This window comes from Hemicordylus capensis, chromosome 1 (genome assembly GCF_027244095.1).
Source record: "Hemicordylus capensis ecotype Gifberg chromosome 1, rHemCap1.1.pri, whole genome shotgun sequence".
Taxonomy (NCBI): domain Eukaryota; kingdom Metazoa; phylum Chordata; class Lepidosauria; order Squamata; family Cordylidae; genus Hemicordylus; species Hemicordylus capensis.
In genome coordinates this window covers 430,281,386-430,305,678 of record NC_069657.1, presented here as the reverse complement: position 1 = coordinate 430,305,678, position 24,293 = coordinate 430,281,386, and the positions used below count along the sequence as shown (strand labels likewise).

Sequence of the window (24,293 nt, the reverse complement as noted above, 5' to 3'; positions counted from 1 at the left end):
TTTTGTTTACACACACACACACACGCACACGCACACGCACTGGATTAACCCAGCCAGGAACACTATGGATCATTTTCAGCAGAAAAAATGGCACAGGGGGAGAGGGCTAACCCTCTTTCCCCTGCACCATTGTCTCAGTCCTGATTGGGAGAATCTCCAACTAGATGGGTTAAGTGGGGGAAAGACATGGGGGATCTCAAGCACAGGATTCACCCAGCAAATAAAAGAGTGGGTGTTTTTAAACGGAAAACAGCACAGGGGGAAAGGGTGTAACCCTTCTTCCCCTACACCATTGTCCCAATCCAGACTGGTGCACCCTACAGCTGCTTTGGGTTAAGGAAAAATAATAATACATGGGGAATCCAAAGCACAGGAACCGCCAACAAATAACAGAATGGGTGATTTTCAGCAGAAAAAAGCACAGGGGGGAGGTTAACAACCATCCTTCTCCTGTGCCATTGTCTCAGTCCAGAGGCAATAGACTGTAGCTGCTTTAATGGGCAGTAGCTGGGGGGGGGGGAGGGAATCCCAAGCATGAGGTGTAGCCATGCACAAAGCAATGTTTAATTTAGCCCTTTGTTTGGCTTGGTGGGTCACAAGCCACACAGCCCTGCTTTATCTCCAAGTCTGCTAAATCCTCACATCAGGCTGCTGTGAGAGGCACAGGAGAAGAGCCAATTACACAGAAAATGTCATTCCTGCTCAGTTAGAGTCTTGAGACTGTCCTCAGAGTTAACTTACAAGCAGGAAGGACAAAGATTACGAACTGAGCACGTTGGCACATGTTCTAAAGTTAGAGGAGGCGCTGCAGATGGAGGATGCAGGACATGCTTGAGAATCCCCAAGTAGATGCCTCATTAGCTCACAGGATAGACTGGAGGTCCCGTCAGCAATAATCAACAGTGTCAGCTCTGGGTTAACAGCCGGAGCGGCATAGCTTAGCATTATTAGAAGGATCCTGCTTTGGGAAACCTTGATTAGGGGCTGAGGTTTTCTGTAATGGTGTTATTTGGAACACAACCATGTTAGACACACATTTTAAAGAACCCAATGGAAAGGCATTCTTGACAGCCAGCTTTGTCAATAGCTCAGCAGTTTGGTGGCTCTCCTTCATCCTGTAAAGGTTAAAGATAATTCAGCCTGCCAGAAATGTGCTTGCCAACAACAACAATCAAAATCCCTTCTGCAGAGCCTGTTTAGCATTATGTTGATGAACTGCGTCTCTTTCGGTTCATTCAGTATTTGATCAATTTTTAAAGCACTTTAAACAAAATGCTCTTGAATCTGAAACTGCACATTATCCTGAACCTGTATATGTTTCAGAAGGCATAACTCCGTAGACAAGCATGTGCTTAACATGCAAAGGTCTCAGCTTCTAGGAGTGGCACACAGTATTGCAATGCCTAAGGCGAGGCACCAAATGCTGCCTTGCCCCATAACCATGGGGACATAGGAAGCTGCCTTATACTGAGTCATAGCATAGGTCCAACTAGCTCAGTATTGTCTACAAAAACCGGCAGCGGCTTCTCCAAGGTTGCAGGCAGGAGTCTCTCTCAACCCTATCCTGGAGATACTGCCAGGGAAGGAACTTGGAACCTTCTGCATCCAAGCAGGCAGATGCTCTTCCCAAAGCGGCCCCACCCCCTAAGGGGAATATCTTACAGTGCTCACCACATGTAGTCTCCTATTCAAATACAAAGCAGGGCAGACCCTGCTTAGCAAAGGGGAGAATTCATGCTTGCTACCACAAGACCAGCTCTCCTGGGGGATGGTGCTGTAGCTCAGTGGTAGATCATCTGTTTTCCATGCAGAAGGTCCCAGGTTCAATCCCTGATGCCATCTCCAGGTAGGGCTGGGAGAGACTCCTGCCTGAAACCTTGGAGAGCTGCTGCCAGTCAGTGTAGACCAGGGCTGCGCAACTTCGGTCCTCTAGCTGCTGTTAAACTACAATTTTCATAATCCCCAGACACAGTGGCTAATAGTCAGGGGTGATGGAGGTGTGGACCAGCCCACATGTCACTTTGAAAGTGAGATGGGAGTAGGGAGGAAGGAAGCTTCCCAGTAGCCTCCTCTTCTCTCCTTGTGCTTCTTGCAAGCTTTGCAAGGCCTGTAAGGAAGTGTACTCCTTGCAAAGTATGCAAGGGTCAGATCAGACCCAAAGAGTTGCTTTGATGACCGTGGTGGGGGATATCTTACTGCTCTGCTTGTGGCCCAATAATCTGCTGCTTGAGGCAACCACCTGACCTTGCCCTCATGAAGGGGCCACCCCTACCAGCTTCCATCTCCAGTGAAACGGATTTAAGGTACCAGGGCTGGGGAAAATATCTGCTTGGGGCCATGGAAAGATGCTACCACTCAGAGCAGGCAATACTGGGCAGATGGACCAATTGTCTGATCTAGTATCAGGCAGCTTCCTTTACTCACCAGGAATTTTTTCACACAGGGCTTTTAGCTCGCATCTCCTCCGGAATGGAGGGTGTGTGTTCACGTATTGGCCAGATTTACTCCAAAGCACCTGTGAGCTATCGGGGAGCACTTCATACACAATTCAGGTTTTTCATTGCGCATTAGAGTGTAGCCTGATTTATACCCAGGGTTAAAAATACACTTTTTGCATTGGTTTTTTTTCGGGCAACTTTGAACTCGCGGTAAAGCCTGCTGTCTGAAAATGATCCTGGAGCCTCCATAGCTCAGTTCCAGAGCACAACCTTTGCACGCAGAAGGTCCCAAGTTTAAGCCTTGATCACTAGTTAAAAGAGACTGGAGTACAAGGGCTAGACCTCCTCTTGAGTCCTTCGAAAGCTATTGCAGGCTAAGTACTGGGCTAGCTACCAATACGACAAATATTTATATACAGTTTTTCAACAAAGGTTTCCCAAAGCAATTCACATAGAAATAAACAAACTAAACAAACAAACAAACAAACAAACAAACAAAATGGCTCCCTGTCCCCAAAGGGCTCACAATCTAAAAAAGAAACATAAGACAGACTCCAGCAACAGCCAATGGAGGGGTGCTCTGCTGGGGATGGATAGGGCCAGTTATTCCCACCCTATCGGCTCTATTAAGAGAATCACCACTAAAAAGGTGCCTCTTTGCTCAGTTAGTAGTGGGGTAGACTAATGGTTTGTCTGGGTAGGGTAGCTTCATAACAAAAGGTTAGCTCATAGAAACACAATGGCAGCAATTAAAAAAAAAAGATGTGAGATGATATATTGCAGGAAAATGCTCTACCACCCATCCCCTAAGAGGAATATACAACATATACTTATGCTATAGAATTATAAACTGGGAATGGTTGCACAGTTGATGGCTATCTGCTTGTTGGCTGTTGTTTACTTGGCTGGTCAATAAAGGCTAAGAGGAATATCTTAAGGTGCTTGCATGTAGTCACCATTCAAATGCAAACCAAGGTAGATCCCACTTAGCAAAGGGGACAATTCAAGTTTGCTACCACAAGGCCGGCTCTCCTACCGTAATAGAAACTATAGGGTTTTTTAAAGGATTTCCAGCCACAATGGCCCCCACAACAAATTGGGATGATAGGAGTTTATTTTATTTTAATTTAATATATGTATATACCACCCAAAACGCAAGACTCTGGGCAGTTTATAACAATACAATAAAAACAACAAATAAAAAGGTAAAAACATTACAACAATTTAAATTTTAAAATGTTAAAACTATTATTTTAGTTTGTTTTTAATGAAAGGCAGTATATAAATTCAACAATAAATAAAAATAAACTCAAGGCGGTTTACAAAAATTTAAAAACATACAATAAAATAACAATAAAAATAATAAGCTAAAAATATAAAAACAAACCAAATTTAAAATCTATAAAATACAAGCATAAAAACTATACATAGGTATAAAAACTATCAAACTATTAAAACAGTTTCTAATTAAAAGCCTCGGTGAACAAATGTATCTTGACTGCCTTTTAAAAGTTGTCAGAGATGGGGAGGCTCTTATTTCAGCAGGGAGCACGTTCCAAAGCTTTGGGGCAGCAGCAGAGAAGGCCCATCCCTGAGAAGCTACCAAACAAGCTGGTGGCGACTGCAGACGAACCTCTCCTGATGATCTCAATGGGCTGTGTGGTTCATAGCGAAGAAGACGTTTTCTTAAATACCCAGGGATGCTTTATAGGTTACTAGTGAGCCCGGCCACAGAGCATCTGTGCCTCTAGTTGGGCTCTGCCCGGGCCCACCGCCACCGCCCGCGGCTCTGGCCGGGCCCGCCGCCTCCTCCGGCTTCCCCCGGGCCCGCCACCTCCTTCGGCTTCCCCCGCCGCCTCCTCCCGGCTGGGCCCGCCGCCACCTCGCCCGGCTTCCCCCGCCGCCTCCTCGCCTGGCCAGGCCCGGCACCTCAGCTCCTCGGCCTGTCCCCATCTCTGCCAGGCCGGGCCCACCAGCAGCCATGGCCACTGCCGTTCTCCTGGGTGTGCCGCCAGGACCAATCAGGCGCCCCTGCAGCCCAGCCAATCAGCTGGGCTGCCGAGACGCATTTTTCCTGGGCACACCCAGTAGAATTATATATATATAGATAACCAAGACCTTGGATTTTGCCCGGAAACCTATCGGCAACCAGTGCAGATCTTTTAAGAGAGGAGTGATATGGTCTCTCTGAGATGACCCAGAGACTAACGTGCCTGCTGAATTCTGGACCAACTACAGTTTCCGGACTACGTACGAAGTCAGCCCCACATAGAGCGCATTGTAGTAGTCACGTCTGGAGGTGGCCAGCAGCTGTACTACTGTTTTGAGGTCATTTATGTGAAGATAAAAAGCACCTCTTGGCCACTGCCTCACCCTGGGACACCAGGGAGAGGTTTGTGTCCAGAAGCATCCCCAGATTGCATACTTGTTCCTTCTGGGGAAGTATGACCCCATCCTGAACTGGCAAATCAAAATCATCTCCTGACCCCGCACAATAAGTACCTCCATCTTATCTGGATTCAGTCTCAGTTTATCTCTTATCCTGCCCATCACCACCTCCAGGCAAGCATTTAGGGAGGTTATGCCTTCTCCTTATGATGTCGACATGGAGATATAGATTTGGGTGTCATCAGCATACTGATGACACCCTGCACCAAATCTCCTGATGATCTGTCCAAGCGATTTCATGTAGGTGTTAAATAACATTGGAGACAATATGGAGCACTGAGGAACACCATACCAAAGTTCAGATTTTGAAGAACAACCGTCCCCAAAGGAAATCATCTGGAATTTGCCCATGAGGTAGGAGTAGGACCACTGCAAAGTGGTGCCTCCCACCCGCAATTCCCTCAGATGCTCCAGAAGGATACTATAGTTGATAGTATCGAAAGCCACAGAGAGGTCCAAAAGGACCAACAGAATCACACCCAAAAGCCAGCCTGAAACAGGTCTAGATAATCAGTTTCATCCAAGACTGCCTGAAATTGGGAGGCCACCACCCTCTCAATTACCTTGCCCAACCAAAGAAGGTTGGAGACAGGCCTATAGTTGTTCAACTCTGAGGAATCCAATGCAGGCTTCTTCAAAGGAGGTCTAATAATTGCCTCCTTAAGGCAAGGAGGCATCCTGCCCTCCCTCAGAGAAGCATTTATGCTCTCTGCTAGGCCTTCTACAACAACTTCCCTGCCAGATAGTATTAGCCATATCAGGCAAGGGTCAAGAGTACAGGTGGTAGGCTGCACTGCTCCAAGCAGCTTGTCCACATCCTCATGAGTCACAAACTGGAACTGGTCCAGCCTGACCACATAAGAGGAATCGCTGGACACCTCAGATTCAGATACTGCACTAATTGTGAGGTCTAAATCCAAGTCAGCCCAAGTACAAGAGATTTTATCCACAAAAAACTCATTAAAACACGTCACAGCAGGTAATAGATGGTTCTGAGTTCTGATTCAAAGGAGAAGGGGCACTTACTAGTCCTCTCACAACCCTGAACAACTCTCGTGGACATGAACTTTCGGACACAATATGGGCTGAAAAGAAAGAATATCTTCTGTGCTGCCCATTTTGCCAGAGCATAGATCTTCAAATGTGCTCTATGTTGTTATCTGTCAGATTCGAGTTGGGTCTTCCTCCACTTGTGCTCCAGTCATCTACCTTGCTGCTTCAGCCCCCATAGTTCTTCTTTATATCAAGGGGCCAATTTTGAAGTGAGTCAGAGAGTACGCTTAGGAGCAATCATGTCTACTGCCCTGGCAAGTTTGCTTTTCCAATTCTCCACCAGGGCAACAACAAGATCACCTGCAGAGCCAACATTAAATCCCTCTAAGGCTTCTTGGAACCCTACTGGATCCAATAGCCTTCTTGGGTGGACCATTCTAATGGGCCCCTTGCCCCTGCGAAAGTGGGGTGTGACTGTAAGTCCAACCTTAACCAGAGTTGAAGTCCAAAACATCTAGGGACCCCTGTTCTAGAAACATATGGTAAAGCACTTCCTGGACTGGACTGTAGGGATGTGCATGAACTGTTTCAGTGGTCTATTCACAGACCGCCGAACCGGTTCGAAAGACCAACGTTCGAGCCTGTTTGGAGGTGGGGAAGGGGTTGCTTTAAGGTGTGCCCTCTTGCCGCCCTGATCAGCGTAATACCGCCCTGATCAGCGTGCACCAGCCACTTCCGATATTATGCCAACTGGGGCAGCAAGAAGGTATACAGCTGCCCCACGCTGGAACCGGTTCCACGCACATCCCTACTGGACTTCTGCAGATGGTAGGAAGCTTGCAGGGGTGAATGCATATATTTAAAAACAATTTAAAAGTGGCCGTATCAGGAGAAAAGGAACTCACTCTTAGCATGCTATCCCAGACATGAAAAGAAAGAAGTAGCATCAGTGTGAAGAAAGATGTCAGGTGAAAAGGTGTGGTGGTTGTGGCCAAATTTTGGTGGGGACAGTCTATTGGAAACCTTTGAGGAGGCAGGTCCTTGATAACCCTCTGGGAATGCTATTTATATAAGATGAGACCACTACACTGAATGGACATATAGCGGGAGAAGACTTGTGGACTCCCATTGAGAAGGATCTACTATTCAGCATAGAAATAGAAAGAAGACGTTATTGACATTTTTTGAAGAACTACCAAACTTTTTTGAACACCTCAAAAAGTTTACTGAAACAGCAAATATTTCCAGAAAGCTGTTGTGTTTACATAGTTCACAATATTAAACTGTTCTATTTTTATCACGTGCATATTTCTGTTGATGTTTGGTCATTATATCTTATTGATGTACTTTATAACATTTATCCATATCACTATATACATTTATTGTTTTACTTTTAATACAAGTTACATTCATATATAGTTGGTTTTTTTGTTTTTTTGGTGGGGACAGGATAGGCATTGCTATAAGGTACCCAGTGGGATTTGAGGTTCTTGTTTCTGCTATCCGCACTATAGGTGGTGACAGCATAACTGGATGACTGAAAGAAGGGGTGATGTCCAGGTATCTACAAATTCACTTGCCCGCTCGCCAGTGGCAAGTGCCCCCAGCTCTCTGGCAAGCAGGACATTCAGCACCACACAGATCTCCGCAGAGGTCTTGTTTCCACAGCCATTTTTGAGAAGGTAAGAAACAGCAAGAATCCTTTCTGAGCAGCAGGAGAGGGCTCCCACTGCTTCTTACCATCTCCATACCCCAGTGCAAATGATAGAAGACCCGCTTCTCTCCTAAACCCTCTGCCTGTTTGCCAGAAGAGGGGAAAGAGGGGAATGGTGGCAAGCACAAATAATGGCCTAAATCTGTGGATCCCTGATTCTATGGCACTAAACTAGAACAGGATCATTCTGGATGACCAGAAGAAGGAGAAAAAGCCATGGACGACCTTAAGAGATCTGCTAACTCCGAGGCTTTCTTAGTTGTCAGGGAGAGCGAGGACAAGTTGTCAAACCTCTCCTGAGTCAAAGGATGCACACACAAATAACACTCAGCAAGATCTGCCAAGAAGCTGTGTTCAGCCACTGCAAAAATATAATAATCGAGGCTCTCCCCCACTCTGCTCCACCATAATCTTTAGTGAGAACTGTGCATTTTGTTAGCAGCCTAATTCTGGAGCGCTGCTTTCCCTGAAACAGAGGGAGGCAGTTTCCAGCTAACCATGTTATTTTATGGCAGGTTTTGGAATGCATGCTTGAGCCAAGCCCACAGGCACACTGACAAGGGAGCAGGGAACAGCAGGTGCTTTCCCCTGGCAAGCTGCCGCCCAGCTGGTATTCAGCTGGCACATCTCAGTTGTGTTGTGTTGGAATTTGTGTTGTTGTTTCAGGAGACCAAAGCCACACACATCAAATCAGTACCCTCTAGATTCAGAAACAAGACAAGTGCTGCTTGTACCAAGAACAATTTAGCATTGCTGGGGACAAGTAAACTGATGGCCTGGAGAGAGAAGAGAGGCCTGGGCTTTGCAAAGAGACAAATGCCACTCAGAACAGGAAACGTGGGAAAGAAAAGGAAGAAGCAGGCAAAATTAAATCCTGGTGCCATGGAAAGTGCTTGCTAAATAACAGAAGTACAACACTAGATATAATGTGGTGTAGCGGCCAGTATGTTGGACTAGGAGTGGGGAGACCTGGGGTCAAGTTCTGGACCATGGAGAACCCTGGATGAGCCTGGACCAGTTGTTATTTCTCTGCCTAGGGTTCCTGTGAGGGTAAAAGGAAGGGGAAAGCCACTGTGTACCACCCTGACCTCACTGGAGGAACAATGGAACCGAGGACATCTAATGTGGAAAGCATGGGTTCAGCCACTGGATGCCATGACCAAGGTTCCCTGGAAAATTTTAAACTGTTTGTTTTATTTTGTAAAATTGTTGTAATTGTTTTATCTCATTTTATATTTGTATTTTAAATTATTTACACCGCCTAGTGATACATATATCAGGTGGTACATAAATATCATTCATGGATAGATAGATAGATAGATAGATAGATAGATAGATAGATAGATAGATAGATAGATCGTTAGATAGATAGATAGATAGATAGATAGATAGATAGATAGATAGATAGATAGATAGATAGATAGATAGGATTGCTGGATGTTGCTGACTACAACTCCCATCATTACCAGGTGCAATGGCCTTTGCCTGGGGATGATGGGAGCTGTAGTCAACAACATCTGGGAATCCCTGTTACAGGGAACCCTGGAGCCCCTCAAGTGGGCAATAGGGTGAAATGTTTGGGGTAGGAGTTGGATTGGGAGGCAATCCCCTGCCATTCAGAACCAGCACACTGGATGAACCAGGGTGGGGGTGTATGTGCTATCTATACCCATGAGACCCAAGGATATGGCCCTGCCAGCATTTTTCAATTTGGAAGAGTCTTCCAAGGATCTCCCATTTATGATGGAACCCCCCAGCTCCCTGCTTCCCCAAGCCAACAGAGCAGGCATCTGCAAAATTGGACCAAGCCCCTTCAAAGCCCAAAGGTTGCTCCTGGAAGGGGTGGGGCCAAGCCACCTTGGCTGAGTAGCAGGCTACAAGACCCAGCAATTCACCACGAGACACTGCTGGAGCAACTTCCCCAGCTCTGACCCTGGGCCTGATCGGTTGCCCTGGGAGCTGTCCATGGTCTAGAGCATCCCTGGTCCCTGCCTTGGAAAGACTGTGACAGGGCTTGGAGTAGGACACTGAGCTATGGCCCCTCCCCAGGCGCATTTGGCATGACATCCCCGGAGACCATACTGGTGGGACCTACCACAGCAATTCTTCTGTTTCTAAGTTTTAGAAACTGCTAACTGGGCAAAGAGGCACCTTTTACCATGGTGAGATTCTCTATTTAGCAGGGGGAGAGTAACTGGCCCTATCCACCCCCAGCACAGTACTTCCAGTGACTGTTGCTGGTGTGTGTCCTATGTTTCTTTTTAGAATGTGAGCCCTTTGGGGACAGGGAGCCATCTTATTTGTTTTATTTCTCTTTGTAAACCGCCCTGAGCCATTTTTGGAATGGCGGTATAGAAATCGAATTAATAAATAATAAATAATAATAATATATGTATCTTAGATATCTGCTGAAAATTCTGAGAATCTTGGCTTTCATGATCAGTTATTAGCGCTAGTCCCTTACTGGTAGTGAAGAAAAGCTTGAAAAGGATTTCTGTCTAAGAAGATGGAAAATTGCTGGTTTTAATAGAAGCAAAGAATGCCCCAAAATAACTGTTGTGTATTCTGGGACAACGGAAACAGAGCTTTATTTGGGAGATGGAGAATACATTTTCATGTGGAATACAGCAGCAAAGCCCAACGGAAAATCGGTGGCCTCATGGCCAGCTGGATCAACCAAAGGAACTAGCTCTTGGTGACTACAGAGGTTGAGGGTTTGACACACCTCTTGAGAGAAATGTTGTGTCCTGGGAAAGACATTTATTTATTTATTCATTAATCAAATTTGTACACCGCCCCAAACTTTCATCTCTGGGCGGTTAACAATAGCATAAAACAAGTTAAAATATATACAAAAACTTAAAACAATTTAACAATTTAAAAATCACCCACAATTTAAACCTTAAAATTTTAAAGAACTGAAAAGGCTTGGGTGAAGAAGTGAGTTTTCAAATGCTTTCTAAAAATTGTCAGAGATGGGGAGGATCGTATCTCAGTAAGGAGTGCATTCCACAGTCTTGGGGCAGCAGCCGAGAAAGCCTTTCCCCGTGTGGTCACCGAGCTGGCGGCAACTGGAGACAGATCTCTCCGGACGACCTCAATGGGCATTGGGGCTCATAATAAAGAAGATGTTCTCTTAGATACCCAGGGCCTAAGCCATTTAGAGCTTTATAAGTTATGACTAGCACTTTGTATTTTGCCCAGAAACCTATTGGCAGCCAGTGTAGCTCCATCAGCAGAGGAGTAATGTGGTCTCTCCGAGATGACCCAGAGACCAACCTGGCCACTGCATTCTGTACCAACTGAAGCTTCCAGACTATGTACAAAGGCAGCCCCACATAGAGCGCATTGCAGAAGTCAAGTCTGGAGGTTACCAACATATGTAACACCGTTTTGAGGTTGTTTATGGCAGGGGTCCTCAAACATGGGTACCTAAATGTTGTTGGATTACAACTCCCATCATTCCCAGTCACACTGTCCAAAGCCACTGTGGCTGGGAATGATAGGAGTTGTGGTCCAACAACATCTGCGGACCCAATGATTTATGGGTGTCTTGTTCCTACCTCCCCACAGCTCCCCTCCATGCTCTGGCTCTCAGCCACCTCCCCTTCACCTCCCGCAGCCTAAAATAATTCATCTTCACCTTGATGGTGGGAAGGGAGGTAAGAAAGAAAACTACAATGGACCTCCCTGCCTGTTTATCATAGCCCCCACCAATCCATGGGGATGGAAGGAAAAAGAAAAAATTGTTCCCACTTTAAATCTACTCATAGGAACATAGGAAGCTACCATATACTGGTTTAGACCATTGGTCTATCTAGCTCCATATTGTCTTCACAGACTGGCAGCAGCTTCTCCAAGGTTGCAGGCAGGAGCCTCTTCAGCCCTATCTTGAAGAAGCCAGAGAGGGAACTTGGAACCTTCTGTTCTTCCCAGAGCAGCTCCATCCCCTGAGGGGGAATATCTTACAGTGCTCACACTTCTAGTCTCCCTTTCATTGGCAACCAGGGCAGACCCTGTTTAGCTAAGGCAACAAGTCATGCTTGCTACCACAAGACCAGCTTCCCCTTAGCAGGGAAAGGTAGAGGATGGCTGTTTCCTGAAATGTGTGGGCTGTCTGAAGAGGTGGTCATAGGCCCAGTGTCAGCAGTCAACATGGTTGGGAAACTGCCAATGCCCACAAACTGCCAAGGGGTCCCTCAGTAACCAGAGATGCCATGGAGAGGATGAGCACAAGGCAGCTGCTGCTCCCTAGTGAGACACCTGGCACCCCCTCATTGGAAAATCACTGGGGCGGCATTTTCATGAGCAAGGTGAGCAGGTTATCTCAGGGGGCAGATTCCTGGAGCACCAGCAGGGTAATAAGATGCTCCCCACCACTGCCCGTGGAACCACTCTTTGGGATTGCTCTGACTCTTGCCAGCCTTCAAAGGAGCACCTCTCCTCATATTCCTTGCAAAACTAGCAAGAAGCATGAGAGGCGCAGAGGAGGCTGCAGGCAATCTTCCCTCTACCCCATGCAGCTTTCAAAGTTTCCAAGGGTCACTTTGGAAAGGGGGTTGGCCCCCATCAGGAATGCAGAGCAGGGCAGCATTCAGAGCTCTGACTCAGGCACCACCATACCTTGGGTCACCCCATCCCCTTAGGTCCCTGAGATAATGTAGGGAGTGATGGGGTGATCTTCACTGGAACGGCTGCGTGCTTTATCCATATTTGGCCTCCTGCAGAAGGGAGATTGAAGAGGCTGCTACAGAAGCAGCACGAGTGGGGGAAGAGCACCTCTGGAAGTGGGGCCAGCATGCCTCTCACCTGGAACCCTCCAAAATGTGGAAGCAACCCTGCTTCCCTTTATGCCTTCCCTACCCTCACACAGGCTCAAGGGACTGGGTGCATGGCTGAATAAGTTCCTCCCCATGGATCTGATGGCCGACACGGACGCATTTTTATTTTCAGTTGGCTTTGCAGCAGAATTTATTTTACCAACTGCATCTGCGGCGTATTGACTCCTCCGGATCACTCTGCCACGCCCAATTAATATTAATTTTGGTTTCTAAAGCACTTCAAGATTTTGCACACAAAGCCGGAGAGGTAAATTAAAATGCCAGCTTGGTTAACCAGCAAGAAAAGCTGCTCTGCAGTTTTCCAAACGTGGAATAATTACTAAAATTGTGTGGAGTCCAAGTGCGGGGTGGGGGGTCCTATAAGATTCAAGTACAGCTTTCATTTATGTGAAAAACTAGCCCAGTATAACACCACACCAAGCATATACATGATAATGGGAAAGAAGTCAGAGCTGGAGTTCTTTCATTTATAGGTGACGTTCTGAGTCTCTCTCTCTCTCTCTCTCTCTTGTTGCTAGCTGGCAATTACATTTCTAAATTTATTCCAAAACTAACAACATATTTATAGCTTGCTGGAAATACACAGAATAAGTCACACTTTCAAGCTTCCTGAAATGAAGTGGCTTAATATTTCGTAACCAAGCACTTGCTAATTTTCCATTAGACGGCTATACCAGATACCTAGCTACACCTAGCTATTTATGCTGCTACCAATAGTGAAGAAATTATCTCGCCGGACTTTCATTGACAACAATCTCATTCTCATTTTATTACTGTGCAATTTGAAGGCACATAATTACTGTAATTATCGTATTTAGACAAGAAGCTCTCCCAAGGCTGAAGTATTGTACTTTGCTGATGGAAGAATGTAGAGCTACTGATGAACGATGGGAATCTTGTAGAATTTCCTTGTTTGTTTGTTTAACCATTGCTTCAGAGTGACAGTGTTACCTTACGCCTTTTTATTCTTTTCTGGTTGACTGATGTGTGTGTGTATTTGTGTATCCCAGCGTTACCAGCCCTATTCACACGTTATTTTCAGTGCATTTACAATCTGTTCACATATGCATAAAGCAGTACACTTTGAATCTGCACCCTGCATTTGAAGGGGCCTGTACCCAGATTCACTTTTAAAATGAATGCATGTATTAACATTCACACAAAAACATGTACATGTGTACAGACACCTGTACACAGGAACAGCATAATGTTTGAACAGGGCTACTGTTAGTGCATTTGAAGGGGTGGGGCTGCTGATTTAGTGCTCAAACACTCCCACTGAATTCTATGAACATAAGAACAGCCCTGCTGGATCAGGCCCTAGGCCCATCTAGTCCAGTATCCTGCTTCACACGGTGACCCACCAGATGCCTCTGGGAAGCCCAAAGACAAGAGCTGAGGACATGCCCTCTCTCTTACTGCTACTCCCCTGCAACTGGTATTTAGAGGCATCTTGCCTCTAAGGCTGGAGATGGCCAATAGACTAGTAGCCATTGACAGATCTGTCCTCCATGAATGTATCATAGGAACACAGGAAGCTGACATATACTGAGTCAGACCATTGGTCCATCTTGCTCAGTATTGTCTACAAAGATTGGCAGCGGCTTCTCCAAGGTTGGAGACAGGAATCTCTCTCAGCCCCATCTTGGAGAAGCCAGGGAGGGAACTTGGGAGCCTAGATGCATTTCCCAGAGTGGCTCCATCCCCTAAGGGGAATATCTTACAGTGCTCACACTTCTAGGCTCCTTTTCATATGCAACCAGGGTGAACCCTGTTTAGCTAAGCGGACAGGTCATGCTTGCTACCACAAGACCAGATCTCCACTCTAAACCCCTCTAAAAGCCATCCAGGGTGTTAGCTGTCACAACATTTTGTGGCAGAGAATTCCATAGGTTGATTATGCACTGTGGAAAAAAGTGCTTCCTTTTGTCAGTCCTGGATTTCTTGGCAACCCCCCAGGGGTTGCAGGGGAGCAACAGCAGGAGAGAGGGCATGCCGTCACCTCTTGCCTGTGAGCTCCCCAGAGGCATCTGGTGGGCCACTGTGTGAAACAGGATGCTGGACTAGATGGGCCTGGGGCCTGATCCAGAGGGGCTGTTCTTATGTTGTAGCCTTGTACTCCAGGCCCCTAATCATCCTGGTTGCCCCCTTCTGCACCTTCTCCAGTTCTACAATGTCCTTTTTGAGGTATTGTGACCAGAACTGAATGCAGTACTCCAAATGTGGCCGCACCATAGTTTTGCATAAGGGCATTATAATATTAGCAGTTTTATTTTCAAACCCCTTCCTAATGATTCCAAGCATGGAATGAGCCTTTTTCACAGCTGCCACACATTGGATCAACACTTTCAATGAGCTGTCCACCACAACCTGAAGATCCCTCTCCTGGTCAGTCACCGACAGCTCCAACCCCATCAGCGCATATGTGAAGTTGGGTTTTTTTTACCCCAATATGCATCACTTTACACTAGTTAACACTGAACCTTATTTGCAATCTTGTTGCCTACTCACCCAGTTTGTAGAGATCCTTTTGGAGCTCCCTGCAATCTCTTTTGGATTTCTCTACCCGAAATAGTTCGGTATCATCTGCAAATTTGGCCACCTCGCAGCTTACCCCAACTTCTAGATCATTTATGAACAAGTTAAAGAGCACCGGTCCCAGTACAGATCTTAAGGAGGACATTGTAGAACTGGAAGAGGTGCAGAAGATGGCAACCAAGATGATCAGGGGTCTAGAGTACCTTCCTTAGGAGGCAAGGCTACAACTCCGGGGGCTTTTTAGTTTAGAAAAAAAGACGACTGAAAGGAGACATGATAGAGATCTATAAAATCATGCACGGTGTGGAGAAAACTGACAGAGAGAAATTTTTCTCCCTCTCACGTAACACTAGAGCCAGGACTCATCCCATGAAACTGATTGCCAAGAATTTTAGGACTGACAAAAGGAAGCACTTTTTTACACAATGCATAATCAACCTATGGAATTCTGTGCCACAAAATGTGGTGACAGCCAACACCCTGCGTGGTTTTAAGAGGGGTTTAGATACATTCATTAAGGACAGGTCTTTCAATGGCTACTACTCTGAGGGCTATAGATCACCTCCAGCCTCAGAGGCAAGATGCCTCTTAATACCAGTTGCAGGGAAATAGTAGTAGGAGAGGGGATATGCCCTCATCTCTTGCCTGTGGGCTTCCCAGAGGGGCCCTGTGCAAAACAGAATGCTGGACTAGATAGACCCTGGACCTGATCAAGGAGGCCTGGATTTATGTTTTTATGGGCCGTAGCTCAGTGGCGGAGTATCTGCTTTGCATATAGAAGGTCCCAAGTTCACTCTCCACATCTCCAGGTAGAGCTGGGAGAGCCACTGCCAGTCAATGTCGACAATACTGAGCTAGGTGGACCAATGGTCTGACTCAGTAAAAGGGAACTTCCTTTGTTCTTTGCTGGGAAGCCTTGCTGCAGAGCAGATTCCTGTGATGAACAAACGTTTGGACTAGAGGATCTACAACGTCCCTTCCAACTCTAAAATTCTATGATCCCAACTGGTGGTATTCAAGAAGTTGCTGAACTACAACTCCCACCATCCCTAGCCACAATAAACTGTAGCTAGGAATGATGTGAGTTGTAGTTCAGCTCAATAAATTAATTCTATGTAGTGCAATCCGGAGTAGCCATATGACTATTTGCACATGCACTCTTTAAGGGTATTCACATTACCAGGAGGAAGGGACAGCGGGCAGGCGGAAGGTGACACTAAAATGACCTTCCTCCCAGATGATCCCTCTGCATTGGTGGGAAGTGAAGACTGTGCTCCCACATGATCCACACTGCTGCATGCAGCAAGGATATCCGGAGGCCGGGACGATGCATCCCAGCCTCCATGTATCCCACAATGCATTGTGCAATGGATTGCAAGCAGCCTGAGCACACACACGATGCTGGTGCCGGGCTTAAGGATGCGCTCGCACCCTTAACCTGCCAGGCTTAAAAGTGGGGTTAGGCAGGCGGGCAGCACTGAGATCCGCGTGGATCCCGGCACTGCACACGAGCAGCCTAACCGAGGCCTGGGTTAGGCTGCTCGTGCGGACTGCCTTTCCCCCCTTTTGGCACACACCCCTCTTTGTCTAGCAGAACCCTACCCACAGTCTGCTTCTCAAAATGACTCTGGGTTTTAATTGCAGTTTGGGGTGCTGGGAATAGTGACAGAGCTGCCTATAGAAAAACATCTGCTATGGCACATGAACTATCCCCCCACCGCCGAGTTATTCAGGAATTCCCCAGGGGTAAATGGTGAAAGGAAAATGCCCACCCACCCACCCTCCCAAAACAAATAAATGGATAGTGCATAGGGCCCTGTGAATCACTGCCAATAGCTACCATAGGGAGACTATTCCAGAATTTGGCATGTCCAATAAATTAATATCTCCTGATCAATTTTTCCAATTATACAAAAGCACATACTTCACATAATTAAAGGTGGCATCCATTAATCAAGCCGTTGGCGCAATTAACTAAATAATTCATTCAGCACAAAATTAAAAGGTATATTTTAATAGCACCTGACCCTCTTGAACAGAGCGTCCTGTGAGTGCCTTCCTTCAAAGAAGGTCTGCACATTTTCTGATTGAAGCTCCCCAAATGGTTTAGGATCCATCAGTGGCTTTTAGATACCTTTCAAACGATCCTACAAGACTGCTAATTTTGGGAAGACAGGGGAAGAGACGCCATAGCACCAGAGTCCAAAAGATGCCAGGGTAGATATATTCTCTTCCAGGTTAAAAATAAATAAATAGCTCCCTTAAGTACATCCCAAACCAAAATAAACATTCCTTTGTCAGAGGTCCTTAGCGTTTAAAGAAGTGCATTGAGTTAGGCAATGCATTTCAAATGATCATCCAACACGATCAAATATTTAATATTAACAATTAAAAAATTATTATCCTATAAATAAATGATTTGTCTGCATAAGCCAGTCAGGAGAATATGAGGTCTGCGTTAAGTATCCTCAAGGTTTTATCACCTGTATCGTGATCCTGTAATATTTATTTCAACCTGTTAATTATTCAGTCAAATCAATTAAAAGCAAGACAATTAATCAACCCCAAGCACTTGGCAACCATATATTTCCCTTCCCTGCAGTTTGCCTCCTCCAATTTTACTTGATATTGCCAGCAGTCATCCACTGCTGCCTGCAGGGCCACCTGGTGGAGAAAACATTGATGGAAGCAGCAGGCTCTCGCTGGGAGAATTTACGAAAACCTGAGCCCTTAAAGAACTGGCAGATGCTTTCTGCTGCTGAAGATAATCAGCATTTTGCAAGCCGTGGCTTCTCCCACCCACTTCATACTGCTGTGACTGGAGGGTACATATTAACAAGACTGAAACGTTAAAACACGGGAGGGGGTGGGGAACAACCCTTGCCATTGTGACATCAGGAACAACAACAACAAAGCAGAGGGCCAGCAAAACAAGCTTTCTGAGAAAGCGATGTAGGCTGCAATCCTGCGTGCCTTTACTGAGGAGCCCGTCCTACGTTATACTCCGTGAGGCTGATTCCCAAATAAATATGCAAGAGGATCAGGCTGCATGGTGCTATCACAGCCATGAGGAGAGGAAAACTGATTATTCTGTTTGGGGAAACCAGTTTGCACACACTTGCCATTCATGGCGAGGCTGCCGTGGGACTCTTTCTTCCCCTCCTTTGCTGTGAAAGCAGCATTTCAGGGGCCCCTCGCAAAGTCTGAGTGCAGCTCTGTAATTTTGCAGATGCTCGGGGTTTCTCCCCACCCCCCATCCCCGCCGCCACCCTCCTCCCGTCTCCTCCTCTCTTTTAACCGCACTCGAGTGCTGTCAATGCGGCACCTCATGCATTATGTAAGAAGCACTGCACCAGCTTGGCTTACCCAGTGCAGAGGCCCGATGCAGACCTTGGCGGCCAGGAGAGGGATGGTGGGATCCTCAGGACGAAGCTTTGCACATTCTCTGAGCACCGAGACGGCGTGTGCAGACTGGGCAAGGGGAAGAGCGGGGGGGGGGAAACGGGTGGTTAGACAATGCAGCTATAAAAAGTCAGCAGGTGATTTATGCCCCCCTCTCCCAAAACACCTCCCCCAATTACTGTTATTAGGCCGCTTTCTGGCCAAAAAAGGCCTCCAAGATGGTGTCCCACACGGGATTAAAAACAGCACAATCAAAATACAATCAGAAATGCCTATTAAAACAAAACCAGCAAATGCACAGGATCCACCTGTCTACCAGGGTTGGGGACAGTCCCTATTTGATGGAATCTGTCTCCAGTAAATCACTGTGCCTATTTAGTCCCTGTTTTTGCCTCTTGGGGATGTCGTCTTCAATTGCTTTTCATGTGAGCTGCCAGAATTGTCATCCTTTGGCATTCAGCTCCCTCCCCAGAGTTCCTAGAAATTAAGTATCGGAGTGAGTGGGTGGATGCATCGTGCCTCTAATGCACCTGCATGTAAATGGCTGCACAATTCTAAGGTACAATGTGGTGCACGGCCAATAGTGGGCAGAATCCAGTCTTCAGCAGTGTGGAATAGTGGTTGGGGGACTTGGGCAGGGATCCTTGGCATGGGAACGCGTGGCTACAAGCGCATCCCTATCTTCATCTGCAAAATGTTGGAGGGCTTGGCTCATCAGATTTGGAAATCTGGAACAATCTGCTCTGCAGGCACTTCACCACCTGTTTTCTCTGTGCCATGCCTGCAGTCGGAAGTGTATGCTACATTCCCAAGGTTGTGTGGCCACGCCCCCTACATATTGTGCGCCATGCCTCCTGGGTTGTGTGGCCACGCCCCCTACACATCGTGAGTCATGCCTTCTGGGTTGTGTGGCCATGCCCCTACACATCGTGCGCCATGTTGCCTGGGTTGCGTGGCCACACCCCTTACACATTCACAGGCATGTCCTTGTTTTTATCAGTGAAATGGATGGTAAGCAAACCATCGCAGCAGTACAGAACCAAAGAAACAGTGTTATGACAACCACCCAACAAGTGGCTCTGTGGTGCTTAACTAGGGGCTCAGTCCAGCCCAAAGCCACACAGCCAAACTTAGGAGCTTGCCTCTCCCCTCTCCCAAACCCAAAACTGTTGGGGCCTGCTGTAGTTACTGAGAAGTAAAGAGCAGCCACTCTGCACCTGCTCAGAGACAATCTCCTCTTTAAGATTACTTTCATGTTCTATATCTGAGACCTGGCATCAGAAATATTTTTATTTATTTATTTATTTAACATATTTGTATATGGCCCAAAACGCAAGTCTCTCTGAGTGGTTTACAACAATACAACAACAAATAAAAAGGTTAAAACATTACAACAATTTAAAATTTAAACAACATTAAAACTATTTAAAACCATCAAACTATTAAAACAGTATTTAATTAATAGACTGGGTCTTTGAGCTGGTGGCAACTGCAGTTGAACCTCTCCTGATGAATGCAGTGGGCGGTGGGGCTCATAGTGAAGAAGACGTTCTCTTAAATACCCAGGGCCTAAGCTGTAGGTTCTAACCAAGACCTTGTATTTTGCCCAGAAACTTATTGGCAGCCAGTATAGTTCTCTCGATGATGGTGGGATATGGTCTCTCCGAGATGACCCAGAGACCAACCTGGCTGCCGCATGCTGGACCAGCTGTAGTTTCCGGACTATGTACAAAAGCAGCCCCACATAGAACACACTGCAGTAGTCAAATCTGGAGGTGACCAGCAGATGTACTACTGTTCTGAGGTCATTTATCTCAAGAAACAGACACAGCTGGCATATCAACCAAAGCTGACAAAAAGCACCTCTGGGCCACTGCCTCAACCTGGGACACCAGGGAGAGGTTTGTGTCCAGAAGCACCTCCAGACTGCGTACCTGTTCCTTCTGGGGAAGTGTGACCCCATCCAGAACTGGCAGATCAAAATAATCTCCCAAGTTCCAACCCCGCACAATGAGTACCTCCGTCTTATCTGGATTTAGTCTCAGTCTGTTATCCCTCATCCAGCCCATCACCACCCCCAGGCAGGCATTTAGGGAGGTTATGCCTTCTCCTGATGATGTTGACACTGAGAAAAAGATTTGAGTAACATCAGCACACTGATAACAGCCTGCACCAAATCTCCTGATGATCTCTCCCAACGGTTTCATGTAGATGTTAAAAAACATTGGAGACAATATGGAGCCCTGAGGGACACCATAGCAAAGTTCAGATTTTGAAGAACAGTCTCCAAGGCACACCATCTGGAATCTGCCCGAGAGATAGGAGTGGAACCACAGCAAAGCAGTGCCTCCAGCCACAAACCCCATTAGTCGGATATGATGGTCAATAGTATCAAAAGCTGCCAAGCAGTCCAAAAAGACCAACAGAGTCACACTTTTGTCAATTCCCAGTTGTAGATCATCCATCAGGCCGACCAAGGCAGTCTCTACTCCATAGCCCATCCAAAAGCCAGTCTTAAATGCGTCTAGATAATCAGTTTCATCCAAGACTGCCTGGAGCTGGGAGGGCACCACCCTCTCAATTACCTTGCCCAACCACGAAAGGTTGGGAGACAGGCCTATAGTTGTTTAACTTTGATGGATCAAACACAGGCTCTTCAAAAGAGATCTTATAATTAGGGATGTGCGAACAGGTTTGAAGTTGAACCACTTCGGTTTGAGGCTTGATGTCAAACTGAAACATACACGCACACACACTGTTCAGCTCGACATCGGACCGGCCATTCGGACGAGTTTGCGATTTTTTTTTTTAATGTATTTTATTTTTGTACATACCTCCTCTAGGGGGCTTCTTCAAGGCCATGAAGGGGCCTGCAGAGGTCACCCCTTCCCCCGTTGGCCTCCATTATGCTTTAAATCACACAGTTCAGGCAGTCTTCGGCCCTTTCCCCCATCGCGGTGTCCATTTTGGAGACCGCCACATGTTCAAAATAGGCCTCTGCATGACCAGGTCATGATCCAGGCCAAAGAAGCCTTTATAATCTCTACAGGTGAAACTTGGAAAATTAGAATATCGTGCAAAAGTCCATTAATTTCAGTAATGAAAATTAAAAGGTGAAACTGATATATGAGACAGACGCATTACATGCAAAGCGAGATAAGTCAAGCCTTAATTTGTTATAATTGTGATAATCATGGCGTACAGCTCATGAAAACCCCAAATCCACAATCCCAGAAAATTAGAATATTACATGGAACCAAGAAGACAAGGATTGTAGAATAGAACAATATCGGACCTCTGAAAAGTATAAGCATGCATATGTATTCAGTACTTGGTCTGGGCCCCTTTTGCAGCAATTACTGCCTCAATGCGGCGTGGCATGGATGCTATCAGCCTGTGGCACTGATGAGGTGTTATTGAAGACCAGGATGCTTCATTAGCGGCCTTCAGCTCTTCTGCATTGTTTGGTCTCATGTCTCTCATCCTTCTCTTGGCAATGCCCCATAGATTCTCTATGGGGTCAGGTCAGGCGAGTTTGCTGGCCAATCAAGCACAGTACACTGTATACTTTTCAGAGGTCTGATACTGTTCTATTCTTCAATCCTTGTCTTCTTGGTTCCATGTAATATTCTAATTTTCTGGGATTGTGGATTTGGGGTTTTCATGAGCTGTACGCCATGATCATCACAATTATAACAAATTAAGGCTTGACTTATCTTGCTTTGCATATAATGCATCTGTCTCATATATCAGTTTCACCTTTTAATTTGCATTACTGAAATTAATGGACTTTTGCACGATATTCTAATTTTCCGAGTTTCACCTGTACTAGGCCTTCTACAACAACCTCCCTGCCAGATAGTATAAGCCATGTCAGGCAAGGGTTAAGAGAACAGCGGTAGGTCGCACCACTTCAAGCACCTTGTCCGCATCCTCAGGAGTCACAAACTGGAACTGATCCAGCCTGGCCACGTAAGAGTCGTCGATGGACACCTTCATTTCAGAAACTGCAGTAATTGTGTGGACTAAAATCAAGTCGGCCGAAATACAAGAGATTTTATCCACAATATTGTTAGTCGCTTCCCTGTGCAGCAAAACATTCCAAGGATAACAATTAGTTTTCTTTTGGTTACGGGGCTACTGGAGACTTGTGACATTTATGCGATATGCATATATGTGTTGCATGGAGGACCAAGGCAGGCAAGTGCATACATGCATGTGCGCACACACACACACAGGCTGTCAATCCTCCAAGCTTCGACTCGAGTCTCTAGGCATCATCATCAATCTCCAGATGACTATTAAATGAAACCCTGGATATTTTAATGGCTGGATTTTATGAAAAATATATATTTAGGTTTTTTAATCCCACTTTTCTTTTAAAGAAGTCAAGGCAGCATACAGAGTCCATCCTATATTATATCTGCACAACCCTGTGAGGAAGTTTGGGCTGAGAGAGAATAGCTGGCTTCGTGGCTGAGTAGGGATCTGAACCTGGATCTTCCCAGTCCTAGTCTAACCACTATGCCACAGTGGTATATAAGTGGGGGAAACATCTCCAGGAATTGCTTAGGAACATAGGATCTGTCCAGTGGTGCTTGTTGCTGGTGCATAGGAATATAGGAAGCTGCCTTATACTGAATCAGACCATAGGTCCATCTAGCTCAGTATTGTCTACACAGACTGGCAGCGGCTTCTCCAAGGTTGCAGGCAGGAATCTCTCTCAGCCCTATCTTGGAGAAGCCAGGGAGGGAACTTGGAACCTTCTGCTCTTCCCAGAGCGGCTCCATCCCCTGAGGGGAATATCTTGCAGTGCTCACACATCAAGTCTCCCATTCATATGCAGCCAGGGCAGACCCTGCTTAGCTAATGGGACAAGGCATGCTTGCTACCACAAGACCAGCTCTCCTCTCTTCAGTCAGAGTTCTAACACACACTCACACCGAGGATCCTGAAGGGGCGGGTAGGCAGGAGCACACACGAAGCAGGTGGAAGGGAATGTTCTGGATCAAAACGTGCAGATCTACATTCTTAACTTCTCCTGAACAGGATCCAGGCTATGTTAACCATGACTACCCATCTCATTGATTTCAATGATGACAGATTAGTCGGGATCCTGCCAGAATTTTCCCCCACACAGGGCAAACAACAGTTGGTAAGGGTGGGATTTTATTTATTTATTTGATTGATTTATATACCACCTTTCCGAAAATGGCTCAGGGTGGTTTACAACAAACGGTTTACTCCAGGCAGATTTTGCCTGGAGAAATGACACAGAGGAAAGGGTTGAAACCTCTTGCCCTGCTGCAGCAAGTAAAACCACACACTTCCACAGCTGCATGTCAGGTTCTTAAAATTTTAGCTTTATTAAAAAAAACCCAAAACCCAGTCACTGATTTCTTCATAATGTGCAGTTTGGCCTTAAGCCACATGCTGCAGGAAAAGGCTAAAACAAGAAACCACATTTGCTAGCTAATCCATTTTGGATGAAAATCACTAAAACAAAGCCATATTCATATATACCCATTCCCAAAGGAAACTGTTGTAGGAACAAAGGTCAACCCCTGCTCCAGCCTCATATCTCTAACTGATTAATTGAATTTATACATAATCATTGCATATATTATTTTAATCAGTTGGCAATAGGGCTTTAATATCCTGTATGAGCTTTCTTTTCTTGTGTGCGTTTTTAATACAAGCTTTTAAAGATGAGTTTTACACTTTGTGTTTGCAATTTTAAAAACTCTAAAAACCTCTAGGAATGATGGGAGTTGTGGTCCAACAACATCTGAGGACCCCAATGAGAACCCCTGCCTTACGGCACTGGCATAATCTTATTTCATTGTGGCTGGGGACAACGGGAGTTCTTCCATCACTGGGTGAAGCCACAGTTGTCAAATAACTGAGCACCACACAGTT

General features: G+C 46.1%; 1 protein-coding gene across 5 annotated transcripts in view; it reads right to left on the bottom strand.

Moving 5' to 3' along the window:
* The window catches only part of TTC7A (tetratricopeptide repeat domain 7A), a 291,532-nt gene that overhangs the window by 178,219 nt on the left and 89,020 nt on the right, over nt 1–24,293 (bottom strand). For all 5 annotated transcript variants that reach the window (XM_053312732.1, XM_053312747.1, XM_053312738.1 and 2 more), the window contains one exon: nt 18,339–18,443. In XM_053312732.1, the coding sequence (XP_053168707.1) occupies nt 18,339–18,443 (105 nt within the window). The remainder of the gene's footprint in view (nt 1–18,338; nt 18,444–24,293) is intronic.